This window comes from Bipolaris zeicola, assembly GCF_000523435.1.
Source record: "Bipolaris zeicola 26-R-13 unplaced genomic scaffold scaffold_6, whole genome shotgun sequence".
Lineage (NCBI taxonomy): Eukaryota > Fungi > Ascomycota > Dothideomycetes > Pleosporales > Pleosporaceae > Bipolaris > Bipolaris zeicola.
In genome coordinates, this window is record NW_006912055.1 from 117,685 (window position 1) to 129,697 (window position 12,013).

A 12,013-nucleotide genomic window follows, 5' to 3' on the forward strand; every position below is an offset into this window, starting at 1 on the left:
AAGCGCCCCCGTTGCACAACCACTGCCCAGACACACGGCCACGATTGCATGCGCCTCACATCAGACGCCCGTCCACCCTCGCCCACAGCTGCCCTGGCCGCCATACGTCCATACGTCCCGACTGCATAAGTACCTACACTCCCGCTATACATAGCCCGCCTAGAGCTCTACCATGACACAGCCCCGTTGACCCTCGCCAGCCCATCATGTGGCGGGACCGGACCAACCTGTATGTCGCCAAAGCCACGCTGCCTCGCTGCTGCTGACGTAGCCACCTAGCTTTATTTCGTACCGCCAGTCGTACTCGCACCACCCCCAGAAGAAGAAGACACGCTATGGTGCCCCCGGCTCCAATGGCTTTGGCGACAGCAGGCGCATGTCCGAGGAGCGCCAGGGCCTCATCCCAGCCTTCGAGGACGACGGCGATGCCGTTATAGAGATGGATCTACTGCCGCCGCGCTGGCTTGACATGCAGGACGAGGTCACCCAGCACCTGGCAGAAATAGCAAAGCAGACGCGCAAGCTCGACCAGCTGCACCAGAAGCACGTGCTTCCCGGCTTTGATGATGAGGATATCAAGAAGCGCGAGGAGCGCGAGATTGAGCAAATCACCCAGGCCATCACCCGCCTCTTCCAGAAATGCCAGCAGGCTATCAAGCGCATAGACATCATGGTCCGCGAGGCCAAGCAGCAGGGCAGCATCAACCAGGGTGAAGAGGTCATGGCCCGGAACCTCAAGATCTCGCTTGCCTCTCGTGTCGGCGAAGTGAGCGCCATGTTTCGCAAGAAGCAGGCTGCCTATCTGAAGAGTGAGACTGTTCCTTTGTCCTATGCTACATGTCATGCTAATGTCTTTCCCTAGAACTCCGCGACCTCGGAGGCTTCACTTCGCCCTTCCGCTCTGCCACGCCGGTACAGAATCCCTACAATGACCCTGCGCTACAAGAATCCGATGCCGACCGTTCCTTTTCTCAATCCACACTACTCCAAACGAAGCAACAGCGCATGCGCCACGACCCGAACGAAGCTTTGATAGCTCAGCGGGAGCGGGAGATTGAGGACATTGCTCAAGGCATCATCGAGCTGGCAAATATCTTCCAAGAGCTCCAGACCATGGTCATTGACCAAGGCAGTATGCTGGACCGAATAGACTACAACGTTGAGAACATGTTCAGAGATGTCAAAGAGGCGGATAAGGAGCTCAAAGTAGCTTCTGGGTACCAGAGACGAAGTGTAAAGCGCAAGATCATGCTGCTGCTTGCCATCCTCATTGCGGGCGTATTCATATTACTATCGCTCAAGTTGAGCAGGAAAGGCGGCGATGGAGTGTCTTCTGTTCCCAAAGTTCCAGACGTTCCGCCAGCGGCGGCAGTAAAATCCAGACGGCAGTCAATAACGATGCAAACGAACAGGATCTGGCATAGAAGAAAACGGCGGTTGTGGCAGGACCCTACACGAGACCCTTTGATCCTCTAAGGGCCATTCTTACATAATTATAGTAAACAATACCTAAATACTTCGTACCTTGTCTTCTTACTTTCCTGCATGTGATGCTGGTCAGAATTGACATGTTGATTGGCAAGTCAGGCTTGTCCATACGAGCCTGGTATTTGGTTGTTAATGGTGATATGAGATTTGGATGCGTAGCATCTATCATGCCACATACTAGATCATGTATACAGCATTTTGACTCTTGTTAGAATGGTTCAAAGGAAAGCTTTGTCAAAAGGATAGCTAGTATCTCAATTTTTCTTCCCAAACAAAACCCGTTTATGGATTTGCATGACAATTGCACTGTTTTTCATTGCACGGACAGGCTCCTTGTCGACATATCCTGTATCTCGTAAACTTTCATGAAAGTGACAGAATAAACAAGTAGATGAGATAATCATATGGAGGCAACAAGAATGGCATGTTCTTTCTAGATATAGGAGACAAGAGTGCTGGGGATATGGAGAGGAACGAAGAAGATCGGAGTTATGGAGGAAAATCGGGAAGGAAATGATATTGGGTAGTTGTATTTTTCCTTTACTCAGAGCTGCAACAGCAGATTTTCGTACTCTTATTATATTAACAGAAAGATGTAATTGACTCTGTCATCATAATTGTATCCCATGCCGGACTGATCTTGAGCCATCGTCTACTGGATTGAAATGTCGCTGCCTTGTCCCCAAATATTGGAAGGATTATGGCGATACAGAAAACGATATATTAGGAAGCATTATGCGCCTTGAATCCGCCTCGCATCAAACCGAAAAGCCTTGGCTCAGATGATTGATAGTCAGAGGACTATATGCCCATGCAACCGTGCCGCATCAGCCTGCGCAGTTAACCGCCCGCCCTCCAAACCTTCAACTTCTAACCTTTACTTCTTTCAATACTCTCTATTTTTCTTTTCGCCTACAAAGTTTTGAGTAACAAAAGGCGTTATTTTCGTCATCGACAATAAATCTTATTCATTCACAAGTCGTTTCCTTACGGACCTACAACCATGTCACCAACCAATACACTGCTTAACCTAATCTGCGCACATCCTTACCAAACGATAGTACACGCCGCAAATGGCGCCATCTTGCTCGAACCAAGGATATTCACCGTACCCACCCTCTGGGCATTAGGCTTCGAGCAAAGAGGGCCTCGCAGAGGTCTAGCACACTTGTATCGACTTCACGTATTCTTACTGACAGAACTCAGACTCAACAGCTTCAGCATGGATGCGAATCAAAGACAAATCCTCTACACAAAATATGTATTCCACGCTTCAAAGCGGGGCAATGGTCGGCAAGAGTGTGAGTAGTGTTGATATTGCAGTACGAGCTGGAGCTATCCTCTTATCAGTAGCGGCGTGGCGTAGAGGCCGCCGCTAAGCACAACGTCATGTACTATGCTAGAGAACTGGAGTATGCTGGAATCGTCTTTGCGCTGGCAAGGCTGAACAAATGTGGCGTCATGCTTGCAGCCAACCAAATGCAGCGTCACGCATTCACCCCTCACCAGCGCTGAAAGGCTAGCCTCAGCCTTGTGTTGAATATCAACCTGTTAGATAAGAACTGGTATTCTCCGCGTTCTTGGTTGTAATCACTAACGCAGCTCTTACTACCTTCCACCACTTGAAACAGTTTCCGATATCTAACTTCGTCATGGTAAACGTGACAGCCGCTTCCGTTGCAGCTACGGCGCAGCCTCTCATCGACTGGGTAGCAGCACACCCGGGCCAAACAGTTCTCTACACAGTCAACGGCGTTGTTCTTCTTGCGCCTGCTGCCGCCACTGCACCCATCTTCGCTGCGTTTGGGTTGACTGCTCTAGGACCTGCCGGTGGTACGTCGGCCCGAACTCGTACTCATACTACTATATACTAATAGACAACAGGTTCCCTTGCCGCATCTACAATGAGCTACTTCGGTTATGTCCCGGCAGGCGGCGTGTATGCTCTGGCACAGAGTGCTGCCATGGGAGGGTATGGCGCTGGTCTCGCTGCTGGGGCTGCACAGGCAGGTGCGGTGGTCAGCTCTGGGCTCACCTGGTTCATGGGTAGAAATAACACTGGTGCCTAAAAAGCCATCAGTTGTGAGCGGTTGCTGGAGTCGAGCAACAGACAATCAAGAGGTCGATTTGGGGCACGTGAGAGGAATCATACAGTGTGAGATGCGAGCAGCAAGGTAGATGGACCAATGGTGTTGCTACTAGTACTCTAGTAGTACCGTAACCTCGGCCTGGGATCCTTCACGCCAAGATGGCGAGATAGCGAGACACCGAGACAAAGGCCTCCCAGGCGTCCTTCTCAAACCTGCTATAAACACATTACACCTATACTAGACACGCCAAAAAACATCAAATCATCAATAGACCAGCACAAACCCCACATGTGACTTTTTGTTTTATCCATCTAAAAACTACAAACACTACATATCCATAGCCATGGCAACTCCAACTCCCCCAACTCCCCCGGAGCCATCCAAACCTCTCTCGGAATTTGAAAAAATCGGCCACAACATCTACATCTGGACCTCGGAATCCTACCTCTCCAACTCACCCTCAGAAACCCCGCTCATACTCCTCTTCGCATGGAACGCCGCAGCCGGAAAGCACATCGCCAAATACACAATAGCATACCAAAAGCTGTTCCCTACATCCCGCATCCTCCTCATCCGATGCTACACACTCGACATTTTCCGCCGGTCCACAGCCTACGGACCTCTGCTCAAGCCCGCCCTGGACGTTGTAGCCGCGCACGCCGACAACGGCGGCCAAGTCCTGGTGCACAGCTTCTCCAACGGCGGCGGCAACCAAGTCAATGAATTTGCCAAGGCGTGGAAAAGAAAATTCGACACCAAGATGCCGATGCGCGCGCAGATTCTCGATTCGAGCCCGACTAAAGGTCCCTGGATGAAGAGTCATGCTGCGATTTCCGCCTCGTTGCCCAAGACGCTGTTTTGGCGGTGGTTTGGCGGCGCGCTAGTACATCTTTTGATTCTGTTGACGTGGATAGTCGTGTTTGTTCGGCGCAGGGAGAACAAGATGGTTGTCCTCTGTCGGGAGTTGAATGATGAGAATGTATTTGATAATCGCGTGCCGAGAGTGTATCTGTACAGTTGTGCGGATACGATGGTAGGGTTTGAAGAGGCAGATGAGCATGCGGACATTGCAGAGTCCAAGGGGTGGGATGTGACGAAAGTGCAGTTTGAGAATAGTGCGCATTGTGGGCATATACGGGAGGACGCGGAAAAGTATTGGGCTGCGGTAATAGCAGCTTGGACGAAGGGGCCCAGATGCAATTTGTAGCCATCAGCGAGTGAGCGCATAGGATCGATGGCGTAGCATGGTGCAGAGCAAAGCAGATGTATTTCGGATTAGAGAATATCTAGAGCCGCGCCGCTACCAGTGATAGGTAGATGTTCCACAGTAGACCACAGAAACTCAAGAAGACGATACGGCGCTCAACGGGAATGAAGGTGGTGCTGAAGAAATTGGCAATTGGCCAGACTTTGTACGAATCGAAGATGAGGCCGAAAAGCTCCTGGTAAGCAGTTAGTAATCTGCAACAGTGTGGGGTTTCACGTCTTCATAAACCTACATTTCTAAAGTCCTGGACAATCAATGCCACGGTTTTACCCTTCATGATTCCAATCAAGATAAGGAACATTGACTGGTTCAGCAACGCGCCCATGGTGATACACTGCATCTCGTTAGCACCTAGCCATTTCTGTAGCGACTACGCTACGACGAGTCATTTGTGACCACCTACATCGGTAAACCATTTTCTAAAGATGTTCCACCAATTCCTCACCCGGACCTCCTCTTCAATGATACCGCGACCATCTCCATCCTCCTTGAGCATGATGCCCTTTTCCTCCTCGCCGTCTCCCACTGTCCTTGTCTGTTTCACCGTCTTCCACCCAGGGAACGCACGTTCAAGCCAGTTCTGCCAGTGGTAGTTTACCGGCGCAGTAAGAACGACCATGATGGCGAATTGTGTGAAGAGGACACGGTCGAAGACGAAGGGCTTGGATTCGTTCCATGCTTTGAGGCGCTGCGCAATGATGTTGCTGCAGGAGTCTATTACGAGCGCGGAGAGACAGGCCGTCGCAATCGGAGGAAGCTTCATGATGGCGAAGGGAAAGTCGGTTCGAACGTTGGGAGAGGTAGTGGAACGTGGGCAAGGTAGCAAAACGAAAGCCACAAGCTGATAAGCACGAGCTGTTGCGATCAACAGTGCTGGGTAAACACCGAGGCAGGCCGACGTTCAGGCAAAGTTGTCAGGATCGATTGGAACCAGAAGAAGTTGTCTGGGATGGAAGAGAATGTTGGGATTAGGGTGACGGATTACCGTCTGACCTTGGATGTGCCGTCGCGCTCGACTCCACATTTCTTGGTGTTGCTTATTGCGCGTCACTTCGGTTCATCTGCGGCCGAATCAGATGCAGCTTGGGACGGATCGCAACTGACTCAACCTCGCCAGCTGCAGTTGTACCAACTTTGTTACTTCACCAACATACCTGCAGCCATGGATTGATTCCTCTACAAAGGTACTTAAGCTTGTATTTTCACATATCCGTAAGATTTGAAGTTCGTGACACGGTGCTGTTCTCGCAGCACCAAATAGACCTCCTCTACTATCCCGGATCTGCACACTGGACGTAGCTGTGAGCATGTTGTAATCTAAGCAGTGTACTTGTCGCACTTATTAAGCACCCATCTTTTGTTTCACAGCATACAGTCACCGAGAGATGTGCGGGTTATGGTCTTATAGCATGAGGCCTGCATAAATCTCTCCCGTGGACCTACCCGACAAGCCATAGCACACTGGACGCGAATGTCACCTTTTCAGTCGCCAACGCGCACTTACACCTGCCATCCTCTAGTGTGAAACTCTGGTCTGCACGCACTGGCAGCTCAAGTCGCTAACACATGCCCAGCGCCAGGCTAGAAAACACTGAAATTCATATACTATCTAATAGTCGCTATTTGACATGAACATATTTACATGTAGTAGTATCGAATGGTGAATATCAGCATGGACCTACTAGTAAGGCATGGACGTCAATTTAACATGTAACGACCACTTGACACGTCCATAAGAACATGGCGAGTGCTCGCCTTAGCACCTATCAGACTATAAAAAGACATAACATTATGCTCTACTAGGATGAGCCTTGAAGACCAAATGCAATCTTCAACGCAACCCCACGATGAGACTATGCCCATAGCGTAGCCTAGGATAGTAGAACTATTGCATCCCCGTCATCGGTCAAGAGTCTCTTCCGCCGAAGCATGATATAAAAAAGTACCAAGTTGTTTTTTTGTAATCTAGGTGACGGATCCCATGACTTTATCATAGCAAAGGCAACAATCTAATCGGATCCTGTTTGGAAACATGCTGATGCTATTGCCAAGGGCAACCGGAGGAGAACAAGAGTTCTTTAGCTTCCGCGTAGCTTATTTGAGTTGGAGATCTTGGCAAGCCTTGTTCAGTTGTTGTATAGTGAAAACAATGATATAAATAAACTACCAAGACGCAAAACATGTTGTTTATTAGTAGCCGTCGTTTTGATTGCTTGCATCCGATCGCCAAGAGGCGACAAGTGGGCCCGGTAAAACATGGTGCCGGGCCCACTTTAAAGTTTTTAGCTTCGTCCAGCTCGATACAAGATCAGCTCTTCTTCATCTTCTCCCAACAAACTGCATGTCGCTCCTCGCGTCTCAACGCGGACTAACTAATGACAGCAGCACCTTTGCGCTCTGTAGCCGCTTTCGTAAGTCTTACTACTTTTTTCTTCCGACTCCCTGCCCCCTACACCATGATGAAAACCATTCCACATTCGCAGTTTCCACGCTAGCCATCGATTGAACCTACTTTAGATGGTCAATGAGCGCGAATACCTTCCTTGGATGTCTGATCCGCTTCGCACATATACATGTTGTCTTGACAAAGTTTCTGGGCTGTTGCTAACAGAAGCTGTAGATTGTAGATTGTCCGCGCCTTCTCGTACTAGAGAAATGATCGTCGAGTTCGGAAACTCAAATGTCAACGGTCGCATTGTCACGGCACAAGATTTGGAAAGCATATATAAATGGAGTATACATTTGTTCATTCAAAACTCAGATAATTACTACCAAGAAATAATCCCATTCTCTTTCTTCATCTCTTCACTCCTAGCCACCAGTGGCTCTTGATTGTCATGATGCGTATTACCGGCCGCACCCAAAGACGTCTGCTGTTCTATGATATGCTGATGAGGGTATCAAATATGCTTTGCACTCTTGTATCGGTCGCTTAGAGCATGAAGAATGTAAAGGCACCAGCCAGACCAGCGAACAGGGCACTGCCAGCAACGTGAGAGGCAGCACCGGTTGATTGCGGTGCGGATGCGGATGAGGATGCGGAGGAAGAAGGTGAGCCAGATGGTTCGGTTGATGTGCTGTTCTCGCTCTCAGTCAGGTTGCCGCCAGTACCAGCGGTGGATGACGGTGAGACGTTGCCAGTGGCAGCCTTTGCAGCAGTCTTGAAAGCCTCGAGTGTCTTTGCACCAGATTGACTAAAGAATGTTAGTGATGGGAAACTTGTGAAACACTGACAGTTGTGACTTACGGAGCGTTGATGACACCGACCATGCCGTTCTGGCAGTGCATGCCCTGGGTGCAGTAGAACCAGATGGGAGCCGAAGCGTTGGTAACCTCGTATGTGAAAGTGGTCGTGGCAACCTTCTCGGCATCGGAAGTAGGCACGAATCCGGACCAGAAGCCGTTGGACATGGGCTGGCAAGGGTTGGCAAAGGTGGCCTGGGCGACAGAGTGGTTCTTGGGCCAGAACTTGAAGGTGACGGTGTCACCCTCAGCAGCCATGATGCTGTCGGGCTTGAAGACCAGGTTGCCAGCCTTGTCACCAACGGCGATAGTGTGCTCGGCAGCGAGAGCGGCGCCAGCCATGGCGGAAGCAGTGAAGATGGTGGAGAAATGCATTATGATTGGTTGAGATGGAAAGAGACTAGCTCGTTTTGGCGATTAAGATAATGCGTGAGAAGGGTTGGGATATGAGATGGAATGTAATTGGTACTGAGAAGTGAAGAACGTGGACCTGCCTACCAAGAAAAGTCTGGAGATGAGCACATTTGCGAAGGTTATATAGCATGGAGGTGGAAACGCTTGCCGCCCACGAAGCGGGAAAGTCGGCCTGCGCAGTCAAGGGCATGAAGCCTTCGAAACCCCAGGCGTCACAAAGGCATCCTTTTCTTAGCGCCTTAGCCATCTAAACACGATTCCGGGGAAACATAGGGGTGGACGCAGGGCATGGCTACTGGCCCCTTCGGCGCTTCAATTCAGCCACTCGTCGCCCGGAAATGCCTTTTGGGCGCGTGGCCGTGTGGCTGTGGCAGTTTGAGGGCTACGGGTACTGCAAGTAGAGAGGCGTAAGCGCTGCTTTTCGCGGCAGTCATGTTTCTGACCAAGGGATGAAACCTGGCCGTGAACCATGATGGAACAGAAGATGTTTTGGATACCTGCGCACGGACACGCAAACGGCTGCCACCTGGATGACATGCAATTCGACGGGCATGACAACGGCTCATGTTAAACGTCGCCGTGTCCAGAGCGGACATGGCATTACATGCCCAAGTACATAACTACCAGGCCATCGCGAGTGATAACTGACAGTCGTTGCTCCAGACGTAGGAAGTCCGTGGGAATTGCGGAACATGCGACAGAAGGCAGAACTTCTCGTCCGGGCTCCTCCTACCACGACAACAGCTGACATCGGCCGAACATGTCGAATGGCAAGACTCCACGTGTTGTCGGACCATGTGCTCACATTGTTTGTCGGTAGCAGAAAAAGGTCACAAGTCGGGGTTCTGGCTGCACTGCACCATGACGGAAACCGAGGGGAATGAGAGGGTAATACGAGGAAGCCGTATAGTACAAGGATCCACCATCACGAAGAGGAGAATCTTCCACCGACTTCTGAAGACGAGGCTGCACACAGGGCGTGTGCCCATCCGTGCGATCCAGAGGGTTACTCAGTTAGTTTTCGGCGGTGAGGATGGAGAAGGTCTTTCAAGGGTGCCGTTGCTAGCAGCTATAGGCTTGGCCACGACAAGTCAGTCAGTCCACCACCCAACAATAGCCTTTCAACCATTTACCTCACCACACAGCAGTACCACGTTACCAGCGCTAGTAGTAGTAGTAAGCATTGGTCGCATAGCCATGAGATGTAGTATTTGTCCCCGTATTCCGTCTTACAGTCGCCTCTCGCCGCTTGTCAAGAGCCGAAGAAGTCCCCTTTTTGCGCGATGACATTGGATCGCATCTAGGAGGCAGTCTTGAATGCGCCACGAGCGCAGGTGGGGTGCAGGATCATTTTATTGATCGCTGCCAACGAATGCCTGTTGCGGCAAGACACAATGCATCAATCCGATAACTTTGGCTGTCTAGCTCGCTTGTCCTGCTCATCTCAGCTAGCGCAAGCCCTTCCCGTTGCGGGTCATCCAAAAATATCACCTTTCTCCGCAGCACCTCTCGTGTCCATTGTACGCTATGATCTCATTCATCTATTTTCCTAGAAATCCCGCCACTCCATGGTCAGATGGTCGTACTCTTGCAGTTAGTATAGTGGGCAAGGTAGGCTAGACCTGGCAGTTTGCTCGCATTCCGCCCTGCACCGCCCGTGCCCAACTGGCAATGTAACGGGAATTCACTAGTCGTGTAACGGGGAGGAGCGGAAAGCTATGCAGTGGTAGAGTGGAGGCATCGTCAAGTCAATTGCTATAAAGGACATGCAAGTCACTCGTCCAGAGTATCATCACCAGCACTCAGCTTCCATCACCACTACAACATCTAATAACCACTCTTCAACTCTCCACCTTAATCTAATCACCAAACCACCCAAAACCATCACCATGAAGTTCTTCTCCGCCGTCTCCGCCGCCGTTCTCGGCTTCTCCAGCATGGCTTCCGCCATCACTGGTCAGTAGTACTCTTACAGAGCACTATGGAAACTTGAATACTAACTCCTCACAGTCAGCTACGACCCCGGTTACGATGATGCCGGCCGCTCCATGAACGTTGTCTCCTGCTCTGACGGAGCCAACGGTCTGGCCGCTCGCTTCCCCACCCAGGGCAGCCTTCCTCGCTTCCCTCTCATCGGTGGTTACCAAGGCATTGCTGGCTGGAACAGCCCTCAGTGCGGTACCTGCTACGGTCTCACCTACAACGGCAAGACCATCTACGTCCTTGCCATGGACCATACTGGCGCCGGCTTCAACATTGCCCAGGCTGCCATGAACCAGCTCACCAACGGCCAGGCTGCTGCCCTCGGCCGCATCGACGCTCAGTACCAGCAGGTCGCTGTCAGCAACTGCGGTCTTTAAATCATGAGCGTTGTGCACCATTACACAAAAAGAATAGACAAGATGGAGAGATGACGGCGACGAATATGCGATAATGTTTATATTGGCTTTGAATACTTGGCATAGCGCTTGCTTCATACAGCATACGATGGCGTTTACTGTATATACACACTCCTTGGTACCATAATTGAAATAGTAATATAATTACTCACGAAATGGCTGGTTCAGTTTGCAATGTGATATGAATCTGACTAACATGAAAGCTACAATCAAGTCGGTCTTGGAGTTGAGAATGAGGAGATGGATCGTAGGAGCACCTTTATATTTCGCATCTAAGTCGAAAGAGTGACTAAGATAGGAGTTCCTGAGAGCAAACCTCATAGCAATTGAAATATGGTTATACGAAAGAAAAAACAAGAAAGAACATGAATAGCAATAGCTATTAGAACTAAACCGGTCATTGAATCTCTCCATTCTCTGAAAGCGATGGCAAGGGTATCCAACCCAACCACCAAACTACTACAGGAGGCAAAAACGAAAAAAAAAGAACAGCAGACACGTATCACTATCAGATAACCCCCAAAAAACAGGGACTGCATCTCTACATCCACAAATCAAAACAAAACAACGCAAAATTTTTCTAGTCTCAGCCAACAACCCACCGCAGCAAGAGGAAAGAAAAGAAAATACGAGAAAAAAAAGTAAACCACACCGTTGACGTAGCAGCCAAAAAAGCAACTAAACCCACACCCCAAGAAACAACGCATACCGAAGAACAAACCAGACCGCCCCATCTCGATTGGGTACAAAGAGAGCATCACGCAGCTACGAAGCTTTCACCAAGCCCGAGCCGAGTAATGCTTAATTTGTCGAACAAGCAAAAAAAAAATCGATGCATTGTTTCATTTGGAAAAGAAGAAAAAATGTCGCGCCTGCATGACCAGATCATACACCCCCACCCCTGATCCCTGGGTCGTTTTTGCTCTCCGCATTGATAACGTAGCATGTGCGTTGTCCAACGTGTGATTGCTGCATGTGCGGAATGAGCCGTTTTCTATGATAAAAGCAAAGGGTTCAGTATTCACATATGTGTGAATGTGTGTAGTTTATCAAGCGTGTATCTCTCTCTTTGGTACTTTGTTTAATCTCATTTCGCGTCTTACCAAGACACT

The 12,013-nt window shown here is 49.9% G+C and overlaps 7 protein-coding genes across 7 annotated transcripts; 4 read left to right on the plus strand and 3 right to left on the minus strand.

Annotated features, from left to right (window-relative positions):
* Positions 1-206: 206 nt before the first annotated feature.
* COCCADRAFT_83352 (uncharacterized protein) lies at positions 207-1,476 on the plus strand (the record flags this gene model as incomplete). The annotated part of the gene is made up of 3 exons (XM_007709178.1): positions 207-229; positions 280-809; positions 863-1,476. 3 exons carry the CDS (start codon positions 207-209, stop codon positions 1,474-1,476), a joined length of 1,167 nt encoding a protein of 388 aa, XP_007707368.1.
* Positions 1,477-2,491: 1,015 nt separating this feature from the next.
* Positions 2,492-3,557, plus strand: COCCADRAFT_83196 (uncharacterized protein; the record flags this gene model as incomplete). The annotated part of the gene is made up of 2 exons (XM_007709179.1): positions 2,492-2,645; positions 3,373-3,557. 2 exons carry the CDS (start codon positions 2,492-2,494, stop codon positions 3,555-3,557), a joined length of 339 nt encoding a protein of 112 aa, XP_007707369.1.
* A 364-nt stretch (positions 3,558-3,921) lies between these two features.
* On the plus strand, positions 3,922-4,785 carry COCCADRAFT_882 (uncharacterized protein; the record flags this gene model as incomplete). Its single annotated transcript, XM_007709085.1, has 1 exon — positions 3,922-4,785. The coding sequence occupies one exon, from the start codon at positions 3,922-3,924 to the stop codon at positions 4,783-4,785; it is 864 nt and encodes a 287-aa protein (XP_007707275.1).
* Positions 4,786-4,864: 79 nt separating this feature from the next.
* On the minus strand, positions 4,865-5,608 carry COCCADRAFT_32532 (uncharacterized protein; the record flags this gene model as incomplete). Its single annotated transcript, XM_007709133.1, has 3 exons — positions 4,865-5,020; positions 5,078-5,179; positions 5,249-5,608. The coding sequence occupies 3 exons, from the start codon at positions 5,606-5,608 to the stop codon at positions 4,865-4,867; spliced, it is 618 nt and encodes a 205-aa protein (XP_007707323.1).
* Positions 5,609-7,777: 2,169 nt separating this feature from the next.
* COCCADRAFT_22196 (uncharacterized protein) lies at positions 7,778-8,463 on the minus strand (the record flags this gene model as incomplete). Its single annotated transcript, XM_007709106.1, has 2 exons — positions 7,778-8,039; positions 8,093-8,463. The coding sequence occupies 2 exons, from the start codon at positions 8,461-8,463 to the stop codon at positions 7,778-7,780; spliced, it is 633 nt and encodes a 210-aa protein (XP_007707296.1).
* A 659-nt stretch (positions 8,464-9,122) lies between these two features.
* Positions 9,123-9,299, minus strand: COCCADRAFT_83278 (uncharacterized protein; the record flags this gene model as incomplete). Its single annotated transcript, XM_007709180.1, has 1 exon — positions 9,123-9,299. The coding sequence occupies one exon, from the start codon at positions 9,297-9,299 to the stop codon at positions 9,123-9,125; it is 177 nt and encodes a 58-aa protein (XP_007707370.1).
* A 1,092-nt stretch (positions 9,300-10,391) lies between these two features.
* COCCADRAFT_32534 (uncharacterized protein) lies at positions 10,392-10,862 on the plus strand (the record flags this gene model as incomplete). Its single annotated transcript, XM_007709134.1, has 2 exons — positions 10,392-10,458; positions 10,513-10,862. 2 exons carry the CDS (start codon positions 10,392-10,394, stop codon positions 10,860-10,862), a joined length of 417 nt encoding a protein of 138 aa, XP_007707324.1.
* Between the last annotated feature and the right edge of the window lie 1,151 nt (positions 10,863-12,013).